General features: G+C 41.1%; 1 protein-coding gene across 1 annotated transcript in view; it reads left to right on the top strand.

The window, feature by feature from the left end:
* Window positions 1-18,465, top strand: part of LOC146491937 (fidgetin-like) — a 36,887-nt gene extending 18,422 nt beyond the window's left edge. Inside the window, exon 2 of the mRNA XM_085151598.1 lies at window positions 7,954-18,465. Coding sequence (XP_085007724.1) covers window positions 7,954-10,232 — 2,279 coding nt within the window. The 3' untranslated portion in view covers window positions 10,233-18,465. The remainder of the gene's footprint in view (window positions 1-7,953) is intronic.
* Window positions 18,466-18,669: the final 204 nt, after the last annotated feature.

Genomic DNA, 18,669 nt, shown 5'->3' with positions numbered 1-18,669 from the left:
TATTTTAATTACTGAACACACAGGTAAACAAAGTGGTGGTGGTTCACAGGTATGGATTCGAGCGTCAGAGGAGTATTGATAGCGTTGTGGCCCCACGTTAACCTCGGGGCCGCTCTGAAAGATCCTGCCAGCTGCACCCCAGGTGGAAGCGGGGAATGCCGATGTAGCTCCGCGACCACTCTTTCCGTCAGACCGCATTGATGATGGAAACAGATTGAAGTCTACATACTGTGTAGCAAGTTGTTGCATTGCAGTGTTAATGTGTCACATTTTACTACAATTAATCAGAAGCTGCCAGCTTCAGCGTCTGCTAGTCTTCCCATACAGATTGTGCATCCATGTATAACCCTTCTAATAAGGGTTATACATGGATAAGTTGTCTGTGTGTATATCCCATGCATTCATTACCAAACTCAGGCATTTAAAACTCACTGAGCTTGTTTTTTATTTAATCTGTAATAAGATTAAAGATTTGCAGAGCATTAATAAAAATGTAGGCTTTAGTATTTTTGGGGTTAATACTTTCATTTGTTGGCGTCCCCATTAGCTGGACGCTAGTAATAGATGAGTAATAAAACAAGAATTTTAGTACCTTAACAGTCATTATGTCAAACTGTTTTCACTAATAGGTGCTAATGGTAAATGATTTATAAATGTAAGAGCTACCACAGTATGGCTAAGTTTAGTTTTTTTTTAATACGTGAGTAATTTTTACAAATGATCAAATTAACTGTTAACTGTTAAATCTTTATAGACCAGTGAAATCATTATAATTGCAGCTGATACCACAATAACGAGAGTAGAAACGTGTTATTAAAGTTTTATAAATTTTCACTCTGTGTTAGGTTGTTTTTGTCACGTTATGTCATTTATAGCAAAAAAAGAAGCTAATTTGTATTTGCAGATTTATTGGAGTACTTACTCATTAAAAGCTTGTGGATGAGTAATGAGCCACAGATCCAAAAATGACTTTTGGCTGATTTTGCCTTCTTTCTCAAGTAGAAGCTTTCTCACCAAATACGTGTGCATAAATGCAGAGGGGGAAAAAACAGCTGCCGTAAGATGTTTAAGCAGCAACAATTGGGTTTAAGTTACATACTTTATATCTTTCCACCTATTGATGATGTGTCTGGTTTCTGCATGCTTGTGAAAGGCTTTTCTGATGAAAGAGGCGCTATGGAGATGCTGCTGAGGTCGTGACACTGTTAGAGCACACTGGTGTTGAGAGTCTTTACAGATGTTTTGTTCACACGATAAGAATAATCTGTTTTGCCTAAGTGGGCTCAATGTGTGCGTGCGTGTATTGTGCATGTGTCTGTCTTCATTTTTTACTTGTACTCTGTGTGTGTGTGTGTGTGTGTGTGTCTGTGCGGGGCTGTCTTTGAGGAAGGAACCCTGCATGGAGCTGGGTGATTAGGCACGCTGCGCTAGTCACAGGAAATGGAGTATCTGACGGACAGGCCAAGTGCATTATAGATGAATGTCGTGCGTTAGCAGCGCTGAGCCCCTGCCGAATATCTCTCAATTTCCTCTCTGAATGACAAAAGAAGCCACGCACAATTTCCTTGATCCAGAGCATTTGTTTAACTGCGCCCTACCCATTTAACCCACCCATTCAATAGTCTGTCTAGTAAAAGGAAATTTAGACAGTGTCAATTTATACAGCTTTAAGGAAGATCTGATATGGGCAGGCAGGGGTTACGAGGATACGCCTCTGGAATTTAGTTAGAGATTTACGGTGATTTGGTCTGATTTCTCCTGTAAGCTAAACTTGGTATCGTCATTAAACATGGCCTAATATTTTGAAAGTGTCAAAAACAGATTGATTTATTTTTTTGCTCCAGAAATATTTTAGAGTTTGCTGGTTTGGCTGTGCAAACTTATCCCAAGGTCACAGATCGCTGATTACAATGGGTGTTAGAGTTTTTTAAAGTTGCTGTCATTTGTCAAATATCTTTATATCGCAGCTCCGAGCTGTCATCTTTATAGAATCCCCACCCCCACCCACCGTCTTTGAGTTAGTGACAGCTCATCTCTCCCGGTCACTGCTCGCCGTCTAGACTTTGAACTCGCTCTGTTTACTTCCTTATCTGTCGTTGTTGTTGTCGTTACTGTCGTTGCTTTGCGGCAGACTAGTCGTTGTAATGGTAAGCTGTGGCTGGACTTGAATCGAAGGCTTCAAAGATGTGAATTCAGGCTATTTTCAGAGAAAAAAAGTCTGTCATGGAGGATGGAAATGAAATTAAATTTCTGCAAGCAACACTTCTGTCTGTAGTTTGGACTCGGTTCAAATAAGGTTGTTAATAATAACATTTCTGTCACTTTCTGGATTGCAATTTCTGCTCCAAAGAATAAAGATGATTTCAGTTTTGATTTTGTGCGCACATGTATGTGTGAGCGAGAGAGGGCGAGGGCAAGAGAGACACCAGCTCATGACTAATTTTATAATTAATTGCCTTTTGGAGGACCTAATCACATTATTTGACTCTCTACTGTAGGTTGTGTGCCAATACAGCGTAGCCTGTGGCTTAGTCACAGTGTGCCGGACTCATTAACGAGGCAGTCCGGAGATTTGTCAAACACACACGAGGCCTGCGTGCATAGAAAAATGCACACACATATGTCATTAAACAATAGCTGCGTACTGTATGTTGTGTACTGAGGTTTTTTTGTGCCGTGATTTAGGGGTTAAAAGATGCCCTCTGGTGTATTTGATAAGGATTTGAATAACTGGCTGGTTAGATTTCCCCTGTGGTGCGTGAAAACGGGTCTCTCTTGATGAAGTTATCGCTTGTCATGCAGCTCTTTCTACTCCTCCACCTCCTCCTCCTCGTCCTCCTCTTTCTCTTCCAACGCTCGGCCGGAACACATTTGTTTAAAGTAAGGGGAAAGAAAGAATTACGACACAATAGTTTGTTTTTGAAGGTCTCTGGTGAGTGTTTATGTTAGAAAGACAAAGAGGGGTGCACATTTGTACGCCTTGTCTTGGCGTGTGTGTGTACGCACGCGGTGGAAACATGTGTGCCAGCATGTCTTTTTCGCGTACGCACACATACACATACGGCTTAATTATGGCGTTACCGAAATGGGCAGTTTGCTCTGACACCCCGCTTGCAGAATCACATAGCAGACAGACTTAAAAGAGCTCATTAGCTCTCTCTAAAGAGCTGTTTACTGCATATACACACACACAGAGTAATAGGCAGTTCTGTTGATGCAGATGGATGCCGAGTGTAATGAGAATTATTAGGCTTCTCTATGTGGAGGCTGGAGGAGAGGGGTGAAAAAAGCTGGCAGGCTAGACGTTTCAGAAGGTGGAGAAGATTTCTGCTGGATGTTTCACCCGAGTGCATGATTTCTCTCTCTCCCTTTTTCTCTGCAACGCATACGACTCTTGGTTTAAAAAAAACAAAACTGCACACCTTATTGCATGTGTCTGTCCAAATGATCTGTAAATATGTCTGCCAGGTCTGCAGCCTTGCAGCTCGATCAAAGTGCTGTAACGAGACCAAAAACAAATGAATGGAAATATTTCTTGTTAAATATTTAAGCCGGAGGCCCCACGCATGTAATCTTGTAACCTTAATGAAGGCCTCTGCAGCCAAAGGCCAAATTGTGCTCCACAAGTAACAGAACAATTTTATATTTTAAAGAAAAGAGCCTTGACTGTTTGTGAAAATGAATGTGTGATGCTTTTTATAACACAGAGAAAAAAGGGATATTGAATCGCCCTTTGACAATGAATTCAATGACTTTCTTTCAATGTCTTTCAAGGTCATTCATAGCAAGTAAAGGGGTGTAGTAAGGCCCCACCCCACCTGCACCATCACATTAGGGTGCTTTGCTTTGCTCATTGCCCCTGGTTTACATCACATTGAATTAAAGGATACACCCCTGAATGATACCAAAGTCAGTGCTCCTCCATCTTTTCCATATGTTTTGGAGAAGGAGCAGCAAGTTCAAAGTGCTCAGTTCAAAGCATCCGTCCTCATTTGAATAACGTAGCGTAATCGCTATTACCTTATTTAAATAGTGCAAGTTATCGTTTGGCCTTCATTTGCATTGCTGGGGTAATCACTGCTTCTCTGCATTAACCTCATTATAGAAGAGATGAAAGCCCTGATGGAGCCTGACATACTCTTTTTATATATGTTATCTTTATTAATGACAGTATTAGAAAGATCGTGTTTCTTTAAACAGAGCACATAAGAGTTTGGTGCTTGTCGGGTTACAGGGAGTGAAGACTGAGACTTAGAAGGCCTTTGTTTTTTTGTGTTTCCTCATTTCTATTACCTTCATCATTTTTATATATTACTCTTATTTCTTTCTATCCTCACACCTTCTTTTGAATTATTTTGTGTAATAAGATAAGCGTATTTTAGCTAATAACACAGCTAGATAAAAAGGCACGCCGAATTACCTAAATGTCATCAACAGATAAGTCTAAGAGAAAATGAACAGTTTTTTCAGTACTTAGCATCTCTCTGTGTCTTCTGCTAATAGTTAGATTTAAATTATGTTAATTAATGTGATTAAAAAGTAGCAACCCCAAAGGTGTGGCACCTTACTACGCTAGCTTTGCTAGCTGCATTGTTTTTCTTTGGGGGTTTTTTTTCACCACATACACTACATCAGTAAAAATGCATTCATTACTTTTTTTTGACAAAGAAGGCAATTTATCATTTATGTATATGTGATTGATATATTATACCTGAGATGTGGCATTCATAAATGATAATGGATAGAAAAAGCTAATTAGCTAAGCTTAGCTAATGCTAGTTTGGCTAGCTCTTTTATTTGATATAACTCATACCTATTTGATTGTTTTACTGTATCAAGTGCACATTAAGATCCTTTTGAATGGCAATATTTAAGAAAATAAAATGTTTTGAGTGTACATTTGAAGTTGATTTTTATTTTATTTTAAATGTGTATTTTGTTTTAGCTAAGATTAACAGGGTCATCTCTTGCTAACTTTCTTTTGATGTAGCTTTTGTGCTTCGGCTTATTGTCTGGCTGCAAGAGGACATGAGAATTTCTCTAAAGTTAAACATATATACTCAGGCATTAACAATAAAGCAAAAAAAACAAACCCCAAAGCCTTAAAATACAGTTTTTTCTATACATTAATACTAGATGTCAATAGTTAGCCTCTGTTCAGTTTTTATAGAAAAATGTTTATTTCAGCCCAGATGGTGTCATCTATTACAGAGATTGTGTGATATCTTTAATTTTTTAAAAAAAAATATGTGTCATATCATAGAATATATATTTATAACATTTGCTGCCACTTGCTCTGCACTATACCAAATTAATATTATGTTATGTCCATAATCTTCAACTGAAGCACTGTTGAATGCCCATTTAAGAAACATCTGAAGGTGGATTTTTCTGTGGCAGAATCACGCTGCAGAATCACCCTGTGTCAGCGATGCTGTTTCACTGTAGGTCTGTGTCACTGCAGAGAGGAGAGTCACTCTGAAAGTATATACGGTGATTATAGCCCCTGAATCAGATGGGGAGTGGACAGTTCGTTTGTAAGAAAAGGTCTATAATAAATAATAAAAATAATATAATAATAAATATATACATGTATTTACAGATAGTTGAAGACATGGCTGAATCTGTTGTCCTCATCCATATCTGCTTTATAGTTATTTGGTAATGCTTAAAAGTTAATGTTGGAACTATACAGACTTTATGTGCAGTCTTTTGCTCCTGGCTACGGATCAGACATGACGCTTAGAATACAAGCTTGAGAGCAGCCTCGAATTGTTTAATATTTTCAGTGATCTTGTTCTATTAAGGATTGATCAATACTCATTGACACTGGCTTACTGACTAAATAACAAGAAAAATAACAAAACTGCACCCTCTGATGGACTCCTGGAAACACATTAATTTTTTTCTGTGGACTCTCTGAGCTACTCAGATTAAAATGGTTACACTGCTGTATGAACGCATTGGAATCATCACAGAGGAATGTGACTTTGTAGCGTTTTGTCTTTGCAAATAGTGCTCTTTGGCAGTTGTGCAGCCATTTTTTTTAATATCTGTTAAATTTTTCTTTGCTGGTGTGAAATCTGAATTTTGTCTAGAGCGTTGTTCTTATTTTCTCCTGTTTTTGGAAATGTAATTTCCTCTTAGAAATACTGTCCTTTTTATATTGCTGCCTTCACTTAATATATTCTCAATATTAAAAGAGCCTCTTAGCTAGTACAAAACTTCGCCCAGCTCTATCTGAGGTGTTCCCTGCTCGCTACACTGGGAGGGTGATGGGCACGCCAGCCCCGGCAAGACTCCCCTCGGCTAAAATGTTGTAAATTAACACAATTAGCAGATCGCCATTCTGCTAATTAGCCACTGGCGTCTGCTGAGAGATGGCTAGAGAGAAGAATCAGAGAGGAAATAGGAGTCTAGGGATACCCCCACCCCCACCCCTGCTTGTGTTGTTACCAAACAAACACAGGGCCTCGGAAAAGAGAGCAAGAGAGAGTGAACGTGTATTTGTTTGTGTCTGCTTGCTTTCTGCGTTTTTTTCCCCGTGTTTATGTGTTTGCAGTAGCATAAATGGATGGGAGGAAGGGAAGATTTGCTCCTCCGTGAATGCATTTTATTGTGCGTGCCGGCTTTATTCACACAAGCACAAAAACACACACATAAACCAATTTTGAAACAGGGATTGCTTACTTAGACCCCCAGCTGTGGGTCTCTACATGCAACCGCTGCCAGTCAATAAGTCGGAGGAAGTAGCTTAAATGACACCGATATTATCCTTTATTTGTGTGCACTAAGTCAAATCAAACAGGGTTCAATCTGCTGTGCGGCTGCTGTGATTACGCCCAGTCCAGCCTTTGATAGTGCCACGGCTTTGATAGTGAGACAACGATGGAACCACTGTGTGACTGTCAGTGTTTGCAGATGGCATTGGCTGGGATTAAAGGAAACAGTGGCTCTCCAGCCTCCTGAGGCAATAAAGGGGAGAGCCAGGTGAGTATGTCTGAGATGAGAAGGAGCAAAGGAAGGAGGGAAGGGGAGGGAGGCGAAGTGAGCACAGAGGGACTAAATAAGAGGAGGGGTGGCTTCGAAGAAAGGGAGTGAAAAGTGGAGATATATATCGAAATAGATGGAGTCTGAATAAAAGGAGGTGAAGAGAAATAAAGACAGATCTAGCAGGAGGGGAGGTGGAAAATGGATAACAAACAAAAGCAAAGAGGAGAGAGGCTGAGAGTGAAAACAAGGCAGCAGGGAGGCATGAAGAAGAGGCAGACAGAATGGTAAAGAGAATGGTAGAGAGAGAGAGGTCAAGGTGGAGCTGTGCAGAAAGGAACTAAGCTTGAGACACAATGTGTTGTAATTCATAGCTCGCTACAGCTCCTGCGTGTGTGCCTGTGTTTGTCTGTCTGGGTCAGTGGATGTGCGTGCGTGCGCGTGTGCTCATGGACGTCTGCATGCCGGAGTGCAGGCATAGATGTTTTTTCTTCTTTTTTTTTTTAAACGCCTGTGTGTCTGAGCACAGGTTTGTCTTTAAGTGTGTATTGAATGAAAGTACCACAAGCAGCGGTGTGTGTTTGTGTGTGTGTGTGTTGCTTTGTGGCACTCGGCGAGGCGCATTTTCAAACCCATCTCCAGCCTCTTCAGATGAGCCGGGGATTATAGAGTGACCCTCAATGCCTCTGTCTTATTGGTCTGGCCAGGGTGCATTAGGCTGCCGTAACCAGCCATCCCAGCGTCTCTCTGTACCGCACTTTACCTGCTGATGTTCTCTCAGAGTCCTTGTGAGCTGTAGGATTTAACAAATCTTGATTAGTTGGATGCAAATCCATAATAACACACCAAATAACACACCAAACGCCTCTGGACAAATATCACCTTCTTGGACAGTTTTAATTATTGTTCAAGTGATGTTAGCTTGACAGTGTGTTAACGCATCTCTGTCTTTTTTTTCCTCAGGCGTAAAGATGCAGTGGACCCCCGAGCACAGCCAGTGGGCCGAACAGCATTTCGACATTTCGTCCACCACGCGCTCACCAGCCCACAAGGCTGAGGCATACAGGGCAGTACCTGGCCACCTGCAGCGCTCGGCCACCTACCAATATGCCTGGGCCAATGACGACATCTCGGCACTCACTGCCTCCAACCTGCTCAAGAAGTACGCTGAGAAGTACTCTGGTATTCTGGACATGCCGGGCTCATATTCGGAGACGCCTGGTGTCCCAGGAGTGATGAATGGACGGAAAGGTGAATCTGAGCCCTGGCAGGATGGTGTCTACCCCATGAGCTGCATCCCAGAGGGCATTTCCGTCAGGAAAGGGGGGGTTGCGGCAGCTTCAGAGGTGGTGTCTGGCATGTGCAGCTCTCCGGGCCTGGCTTCCAGCACCCTGAGTGAGCCCAGCTACTCCAGCAGTAGCTGTGGGAGCCACACAGCAACTGCCCTGCACTCTTCCTCCATGCCCTCTCAGGAATATGGCCCAGCGTACAGCAGCTCGTACCTACACAGCAGTTACAGCTCCCAGTCTACCCCCGCCCCGGCACTTCCATCTCCACTGCACAGCTCTGGGCTACTGCAACCACCTCCTCCTCCACCCTCCCACCCCACTATAGTCCCAGCTTACAATGGAGGCTCCCCCAACTTGTCTAGTTATAATTACCCCCCAGCAGGCTACCCAGCTCAAAACTCAGTTGGGCCAGGATATAGCCCTGGAGGAGCCCCCCCTCCCTCCTCGTACCTTCCCTCAGGCATTGCTGCACCTACACCCCTTGCTCCCTCTTCTGCTTTACCTGGATACCCATACCAGAGCCACAACCTGACCCCAATTGCCCCAACCCCTCTCAACAGTAGCTCCTCCAACTCACTAAAGAGGAAAGCCTTCTACATGACAGGTCAAGGAGAGATAGACCCCTCTTATGGTAACTTTGGCTACAGTCAGGCAAGGAGCTCAGCTGAGAGTCCCATGTACAGGGTAGCAGATAGCAGCAGTACAAATGGAGGCTCCAACAGTGCCAGTGGTGGTGGGTTTGACAGGAGTGCTGAGAAGTCATCTTTAACTTTTAATCCTCAGAAACAATCCACCATTGCATCAGAGCAGCAGAGGAAGTACAGCAGCCAGGCAACTGGTGGGCCTCTGACTCCACCAGCCTACGTCTCCTCCACCCTGGGGGGTTCCCGCTCAGCAGACTCTATTCCCAGCTTTACCTCCCCCTCCCTCAGTGAGCAAGGTCCTGAAGACCACCGTCTCCACCTTTCTCACTCAGCACCTGGACCTACCTCCTCCTCATCCACTTCCAACTCCCGGCCTGCTGAAGAACAACTAAAAACCAGTGATCCTCACCTCCTGGACATGGTTACCTCTGAAATTGTACAGCAGGGGCCCCCAGTGGATTGGAGTGACATTGCAGGTCTAGAACTTGCCAAGGCTACCCTGAAGGAAGAAGTCCTGTGGCCCATTCTGCGTCCAGACATGTTCAGCAGTTTAGGACCAGCCCCACGTTGTGTGTTGCTGTTTGGCCCCAGAGGCAGTGGCAGGACATTGCTGGGACGTTGCCTGGCCAGTCAGCTGGGAGCACCATTCCTACAGCTCAGCGGCTCAACACTGGCCACAAAGTGGCTGGCGGATGGAGAAAAAATCATCCGAGCATCATTCCTAGTGGCACGGTGCCGGCAGCCCTCAGTACTGTTCATTAGTGAAGTGGACATGCTCTTGTCTGCCCACCTCAGTGAAGAGAGCCCTATCAACCGACTTAAAGGTGAACTTCTTGCCCAGTTAGACTCACTTCTTATGGGCTCGGGCGAGGATGGAGGCAACCAAGTATTGGTGGTTTGCTCCACAAGCAGACCACAGGATATGGATGAAGGACTGCGCAGGTACTTTTCCCGGAGGGTCCTGGTGCCTCTGCCGGATAGCGCAGCTCGACACCAGATCATGAACCAGCTCTTGGCCCAATCTCAGCACAAATACTGTTTGAGCGAGGAGGAGCTGGCGCTGCTGGTCCAGCGTACAGATGGTTTCTCAGGACTGGATCTGGCCAGACTCTGCCAGGAGGCTCTTGTAGGCCTGTTACATGTCTCTGCACAGGGCGTGGACATGACTGGTATGATGCCCAGGGGACAAATCAGGCCCCTCACCTACCAGGACATTGAGAGTGTCTTTTGTAAATTCCAAGCAAGTATATCGCAGAAAGAGATTGACACTTATACTGAGTGGAACAAAATGTTTGGTTGCAGTCAGTGAAAAGATAGATCCCGCCCTTGAGAAAAAGAGGTTTCCACAGTTCCTCCCCTCAGGGCAGAAGCATTGTGCTGAAGGGGAAAGGCACACAAAAGGCCAACACAAACTCTCACAAGCAGGGTTTAGATGCACCAAGAGAGTCGATTTGATGAGACAACTGGCAATTTTGCAGTTAATGAACAAGAGTTTTAATTTGAATGCTCGACACTCCAGAAAGCCAGGGATTGTTTACACGTTGCAAGCAAGTTGGCTTCAGACAGGACACCCCAGTGTCTGTGTATATATTGTTATGTTGTTGTTCTTGAGATTTAGTTGGCTATCCAAGTGCCTGAAGTGGTGCTTTCTGAGTTTATTTGTTTATTTGCCTCACAATCTACATTCATGGCATGAGCTGATAATTATTAAGAGCTTTAAAAACTTCAGCGGCATGTCTGAAAGACCCAGACTGACAGTCACCATTGGGTGGTGGTCAATCGACCTTTATTGTCTTACTAAGAGCAGAAATCCATTTGGGCTGCAGTAGCCTGGGCCCCTGACTCTCACCCATGTTTCTGATCCTGTGTCTGCAAAACAAGCAAACGTAACAAACCAACAACCAACACTCAGGAAAGCGTTTGTGAATTGTACAGTACCTCAAGACATCTTCACGAAAAGCACTAAGACCTGAGAGGAGAATCTGGCAGTGTTAGGTGTACCTCAAAAGACTAGGCTAAATAGCAAAGAGGTGGCAATGAATGTACTAAATGTGTTCTGGATTCGTGGAACATATTCTATAGTGAGAGTAAAAACATTTTGTCCCCCCCCCCTCACTGCAGGTGCTTTAGTTACCTGTTTCTACTTGACCAATCCTTATGAGCTATTCCCATTGCTGTTTCAAAATATAAAACTGTGTTGTTTTGGGGTTTTAAAAGATGGGCAGGTGTTGGGGTGGTGGGAGTTGTACATTAATTAAAACAACCATAATCAACATTGTCTATAATACATGATCTAGGCTATATGGTTTAGCTGCATGGAACCGCATCAGTTATCAGCTAACTCCTGCGCAAAATATTCATCATACATTAAGCGAGGTATTCTCTGATTTTAATGAACTTAAATGGAAGGAATCATTCTTCATATAAATATACTTATTTGCTTTTTTAACTGAGAGATCAGGCTAGTACCAACAGCTGTTTACGTTAGCTTGGCATAAAATATGTTAGCCTGTTAGACTGCAGCATGTTAAAGTTAACCAGTTAACTTTTTAAACACTTAACAGTGTTTTTGCAGGGATTTTGCAATGCTAAGCTAACAGGCAAATGTTTGTAGACTTGGCTATCTTTCATAAAGAGAACAAATAACTGTATTTCTCCAAAATATCAGTGATATCAAAGAAAAAATACTGTCTTTTTGTGTGGGTATTACATTATTGTTTGACTTGGTCTTGCATGGTTCTGAGGAAAGCATGTTTGTCAGTCAGCATCAAGAAAGCGAGGCTTGGATATTGCCCTTACCGAGTCCAACTAAAATCATATTTAGTTATTTTTTGCAATATAAACAAATGTCATATATAAATATGCTTTTAAATTAACTTTTAACTTTGATATCATTAAAAGAACAGAACATGTTCATACAACCATAAACACCAATCAGACATTGTAACAATATGCTGTGACTAAAATAGGAGCAGTATGAAAACATGGGTCATATCATACCTGTAGAGGTGCAACATTTTACAAAAATTACATTATTGCTTTATTTGCTATATTTTATTGAGGTCTTTAACAATTACTGGTATTTATTTTGAAATAAAAAATGAAAATTAATAGTAAGTCTATTTTTCATTGTGAAAATGAAATTAAATAAGAAGTGAAATATAACAACATGGTTACAGTTTTTGCACAAAAAAAAAAAAACCTTGGTGATTTAGTCACGTGACCTCTAAGGCCCTCTTAGCAATGATCTCTGAGTAATGTTATTGACTTTGACGTTTTTTGGGGACAGACAACAAAAAAACCTAATTTGAGAGATAGTTGTGCTGTAGAAGATGACACAATGATTTCAGTTGGACTTTGGTATCATAGATACGTTTGTAGGAATTTCCCCTTGTTAAACACTGGCTCAGTTTCCAAGACACAGATGACGCTTAGCTATAGACAAACAAATTCTTCATCTTCATTGATTTTAAAAAAAAAAGTTAGTTTTTTAGGCTTAATCCACATCTAGGGAAACTAGCTTACCATGTTTAGCTGTATTTGAACTCGATTAGCTTCTGAATGAGATGCCACTAATGTAAATTACATATGTGGAAAGTAGAAATTTAAAGAAATTAATTCGGTTGCACGGCAGTTGTCATAACCATAATACGGTCAGCCAGGAGGTATATGCAGTTGGAATATATATGTGTTTTATTCTGTTTTTTTTTTTTTTATCTAAGATGACCACCCCAGAAAAACAAATCAATTCTAAACAATATCAGCACTTTTTTTTCCTGTATCCGTATTGTCTTTCTTTTTGCAAGTTACTAAGATGGTATGAAGCACACGATCTACATACATTTGAGTTCATACCGTTTAACATGAGTGGGGAATTTTGGCAATAGTTTTGAAGGCCTACATCACTGAACAATATCTGTTTCCCTTTGTATCATGTTGGAATGTATTTTTGTCTCTTCCTCGCCACCGTTTAAGGAGCTGTTGTGGCATGGGACTGCTTAAGTCTATTGCACGTGCACTAAAGCGTTTTGTGTGTAATCTGGGGGGGTTGTTGAAATTTCTCAACAGCATTGACAGCACTTATTTAGTTGGTGTTTTATTTATCTAAACCGCTGATCAGTCTTACCCTTTTTATCGTACCTCCTGATTTTTCTATAAGAAAAATATCCCAAAGGTACGAGCTGCTTGTTGTGTATGCCTCGTGTCGCTATCTCGTAGGCACCATCAGTTCAGCACCTGGAGTGGGGTGGGGGTGGGGAGTTCTGCTGAGCATCAGCAAACTGATGGAAAAGAGAGACAGACAGGCAGCGTGGCAGCAGCAGCAGCAGCACAAGGGGGGAAAGCAGAGTGGTCCGTCAGAAAACCACCCTCAAAACAATCTGTACCAGAATTCCTTCTGTCAGCAAATCCTCTGGAGAGAGAGTCCCTTTGGACAGAAAAACCTACTAATGCACTTCACAGCACACAACAGTAGCACAGGCCTTTCCTCCTTTCTCTCTCTATCCCTCGCTATTCTCTACAAGCCGACCGACAAACCACTTGAAACACACTGGTCAATGCTACGCTTTCTTTGTTATGTGTTTAGCGCTCCTCTTTTCATGTCTTTTTCTCCATGATGTGCTGATCTTTTCCCCTTTTTTTCCTTTCTTAAAATAGAGTTCTTCTTTAAAGCATTTCTACCTCATGGCTACAAAACACACGTGGTATTTGATTTAGGTCTTTTACAAATGTCAGACATTTGTGGAAAATGTATTTTTAAAAAAAGACAAAAAAAGGAGGAAAGAATAACACCATGAAGTTTTGCGCAGTCTACCTCAGATGACTGTACTTAAAAACATTTAGCTGATGGTGCGACCGGAGGCTGCAGCATAGCCTAGTGTGCGTGTTTGTGTGTGTTACCACGTGTCCTCTCCGAGACAGACACACTCGTGAAAACACACAAGCGATTCGTAAAGGGGGCGGGGGAACGGTTGGGGGTCAACCTAAACGTGACCTGGAAATGTATAATCCAATACATTTGCTTTAATCTTCTGTGAAGTACTGTGGTTGTGCGCGTGTGAATGTGTATATACATGGGCACACTCTTTTTATTTAATTTTATTTTTTTTGATTTAGTGTGTTAAATTTTATAAATTGTTAGTATATATAACACACTTGCACAACTTTAAAACAGAGTGTAATGTGTTTCTGTTGTACATATCTATACATACAATACAAATGCACCACTTGTTTATATGTGTGAATATGTTGCCATACTTGCAGTCAACTTAAATGTATTTTCATGTAATCTGAGATACAAGCAGCAACAAACAATTCATTAAAGACATTTTCTTGGGAGATTACAGCTTGTATATGTTTTTTTTGTTGTTGTTGTTTTTATTGGAAGCATAAAGTTAAGGCTCTGAGGGATGAATTGGAGGTAAAAGATTAATAACTGAATTTATTTATCAGTAAAATGGAAAAATAAATGTATTGTCCTGCCAAAAAATAGCCCAGCTGAAAAATCGCCTTAATGAGCCTTGTGTTAGTCACCCTTGTGTGCAATTATAAAATCATCTGTGTTGCACAGGAAGCCAGCGCTGTCGCTTCTCTCATTAAAATGTAACAATTCATTTCTCTTGCAATGCTAAGAGTGGCTAGACCAAAACATTAAAGCATTAATTATGTTTCTCCATCACAAAGAATTTGGATTATGTGAGTGCTCTTAAAGAAAATGATGTGCATTTACCCGCTATATTTCCTAGGTGTCATTATATAGCTACTGGTGAAGTGTGGGAAGCTGCCGCGTAGCCTCTGTAATTATCTCTGAAAACTCGAACACGTCACAAGGTTAAAGTGCATCGAGGGGTGCCGTTTTCTTTATTTTTCCACTTTGGCACAAGCTACACATGCTATGATCATAAATAATTCATGACGTATATACATCTATTTCCCCATCTGATTTTTCGGACACAAAGAAATAACCCGTATTTATGACGCTATGGTTGATCATCAGGTGACGTTATTGGAAAATTAAGTCCAGCAGCCGGACTTGAGCTTTACTCACAATTTCAAGGTTTACATTCTTCCAGTGTGTGCGTTTGTACCCCGAGGTTATCTGCCAAAACACTGTCCTCTTCATTTTCTAAAGGTCCTCCTCCCTCCATAAGCTGTGCCTCACACCTTCGCTCAGTCTTTTGCACAACAATTAAAATATGTTAAGTGATCATTTTCCTTAAGTAGTCTTAAATGTGCAATCTATTCAAATATGAGAGGAAATTGCCCACAGCTCACAAAAAAGAAAAAAAAATCGGAGGCGATTGAACGGGGTAAAGCTGGAATAAATTATGCAAATAACACAAAGGACTTTACCAGTTGAAAGCCTAATTTTCCTATAATCAGCACACTGTCGCCTAATATTTTTTTTCCCACCTCTTATTAAAAGTGACTGTTCTTTTGCCGATCATCAGATGGCTCTATCTGTCTAGCTGCTCTTGTGAAATGACTGCAGCCTGCCAGACTAAATGCTAAAGCATTTTGCTGGAGCTTTTAGATGATGGTTACATTCCCACACAAGTAATTATGCGTCGGAGAGTCCAGAAATAAGGTTTAATTATACAGTAATCGTCTGTGATGGACACTAGGAAGTGGTGAGTACCGCCAGACTGCAATCCATCAATGACAAACCTCTGGCCAGTTTTAATTCCTCCTCATTTGCATCCTAACCTCCACACCAAGTTGCGCAAACGCTGTTAAATGTTAATAGGACCTGTCTCGCCACTCAAAATGAATGGTTAAGCCATTTTTAGTCACTTTTCTGTCTCCCTCCGCCTCCACCTACACCACCGCCACTCACCCTCTTCTATCCTCACTTTGTTTCATCTCTTGTCTTGTCTTTATCTCGCTAGCTCTTTAACCAGCTCACTTCTTTTATTCCTTTCCACGGCCATCATCTTCACACAATTCTCTTTTTTCCTGCCATCCTTTCCTCCCATCTTTCATTCTCTCCTCCTTCCTTCCCTTCCTCGCAGGCTTCGCCGTGGAGGAGGCACAGAGCGGTCACTGATGCACTAATTGGGAGCAACACTTACAGTTTTATCTCCCCCTACCACTAATAGCGGTCTGCACTGAAGCAACTCACCTTAGGATGAGGAATGGATGGATGAGTTGGAAGTAGGAGGTGGGGGGGGGCTTCAATGAAAAATTCTTCCACGCAGTACCACAGCACAGACTCAGTGTGAGATTGGGCCCTCAAGCCATCGCAGTTAATCCATATCCCGCAGGACCTCGGACTCAATTCCCTGCTTCATTAATTGAAAACGATGGCCCTTTTTTGGTGCGTGTGAATAAAACAAGGAGTCATTTATGAAAAAGAAAAAAAAACATTTTGTCTGGTTTGTTCCTGAAGTAGCTGCAATCTCATTATGTCTCTGTGCTGCATTTCAAAATGTGCTATCATCTTTGTCTTGATTGTCTCCCAACGTCGGGAGAGATAAATACACACGCCGCTTTGCTGTGCTGATGCCAGGACTGTTTTTCAGTGAATCATTTGAAGTCTTATCAGCCTTTATGGAAATAAAGCCTTTGCTTAATAAACTGTTTCACAGGCTTTGGGAGAGTAGCACATAAACACCTTTTTTCTCCCTACAACGCCATCATTAGCGCATCTTGTTCAATGCTTTACACATAATTGGAATCAACATCTATTGTTCATGTTCTTGACCTTCCACTTGTTTTCCAGCAGACACTTAGAAACATTGTATTACTGCTGAGAGGGAATCTTAACTAGGCGAACACATGCTAAGTGCCTTTACTTTGTTTTATCAGGGGCATATTGCTTCACTTTGAATATAACTTGAAAACTCATACCTATCTAATTTAAATTATCTGATGAAAAATAACAATACGATATCAAGTATTTAAATATACAATTGAAATTAATCGTGCTGCCTATTTTCTATATGTAGCTGACAATTACCCATGCAGTGTGGATCAAAATACACATTAAAGCATAATACAGTGAAACTATGATATGTAGTATAATAGAAAGTCGAACAAAAAGTTCTGAAAAATGAAAAATTGAAAAATGTACAATAAACGTCATAGACCACAACATTACCTCTCATTAAAGCTGAAATAATTTTTTTTTATATATATTAACAGTCATTCACGTTAATACTTGAGTAAAACAGTGACATCATGAAGTCTATACTTCCATTCCTTAGTATCATCTCATGGTCAGCTTACAGAAAACAACTAATCAAATACCCCGTAACTCACACTGGCTATATACAGGGAGCCCTAAACTGTATCAGATGTGCACATTGCTCTACACATCATCACCACTAGCAGTATCACTGAAATCAGTGTACACCACATTCACCACTGCCATAGCAATCTTAGAAGCACAAGCTGGGAGCCACAATAGGGGAAGCCTAGAAGGCTGTTGGTCAGTTAACATGGATGAAAAACAGGTACAATAAGATGTCCGTACCTGAGGCTCGAGAAACTGCCAAACAAATGCTCATAGCTCTACCCACAAGGCTAAAGAGATATACAAGAGACGCAGAGGCTAAGATAATAAATGACTTATTTTCCAAAAATCCATTCTCATGTTTCATTTTTTCCCCCTGCAGTGGAACCTTTGTTAATTTCATTAACACCAAAGCAGCGATAATTTATTACCAACCCGTGTACCTTAAATTACAGTTCTACACACCAGCACAAATCACTTATACCATCTTTCTTTTAGTTTTTATGTATTTTTATTCATAAACACAACACCAGCAACAACACAGTTGAAAACCAGCCCAAAGAGGCTGAAAAGCAATTTGCAAAAAGTCATTCTACTGTAGAGACATTTACAAGAAGGTTACAGTGCTGCAAGCCTGACTGTTCACTGCTTTAGATACCTGTTGAAGGCTCTGGCTGCTTGATCTGAGTTAGCATACACTCAACTTTAACCTCACTCTGCTTTTTTGCTAACTTTGCATTAGCATGCTGTCTGTGCAGATGCTTGGAAATAGTGTTAGCGGTATAATATAACTGTTTGTTATCTGGATACAGTTTGCACTTTACCATTGCACTCTTATTCTTTCATGCGATAAAAAAGTAACATTCATATCTCTCCTCGTCAAAAATTGTAGAACCGTCGACCATTTCTCTCACTGCAGCACGGGAACTGAAAACAGCTGATTGTAGCACAAAATATTTGTAACACAAGCAACAACATAACTGTAACTGTGATGTAATTGTTGAATTCAGTACAGTAAAGTGTTCCTAAAAAATGAAATGTGGTTATAGTAACATCTTACTTTGGAACAAATTGCACCTAACACTGTGTATTTATGTATGTATAGGCATTGACACCTCCTATTTGTTAACACTTACAGTAACACTGAAGTTAATATATTATATACAGTCTATGATTAATTTCACTTTTTTGTTTTTGTTTGTTGTTGTTGTTGATCATTTCAATGTACTAGTTGTCAATAGTGGCCATACTTTCTAATTATAGATTAATGCTTTATTCTGATGCTTAATGTAGCACTTGAACCAACTAAAATGAGTAATAAAATCAATGAACTATTGGTTTATAGTTAATATTAATTGCTTGTCACATAAGAGCAAGTCTGTAAAAAAACCTGAGTTTACTGAACTCAGTATAATATTACCTATTTAATATTATACTGTATTTTTAACCTTGTCTTGCCATTATAGAAGTACTCATGATACAGGCACAAAGCTATCCAGATTGTAAATGCTGA

Source organism: Neolamprologus multifasciatus, chromosome 23 (genome assembly GCF_963576455.1).
Source record: "Neolamprologus multifasciatus chromosome 23, fNeoMul1.2, whole genome shotgun sequence".
Lineage (NCBI taxonomy): Eukaryota > Metazoa > Chordata > Actinopteri > Cichliformes > Cichlidae > Neolamprologus > Neolamprologus multifasciatus.
The sequence above is the reverse complement of the archived record's forward strand: the minus strand, read 5'-3'. Positions and strand labels throughout refer to the sequence as shown.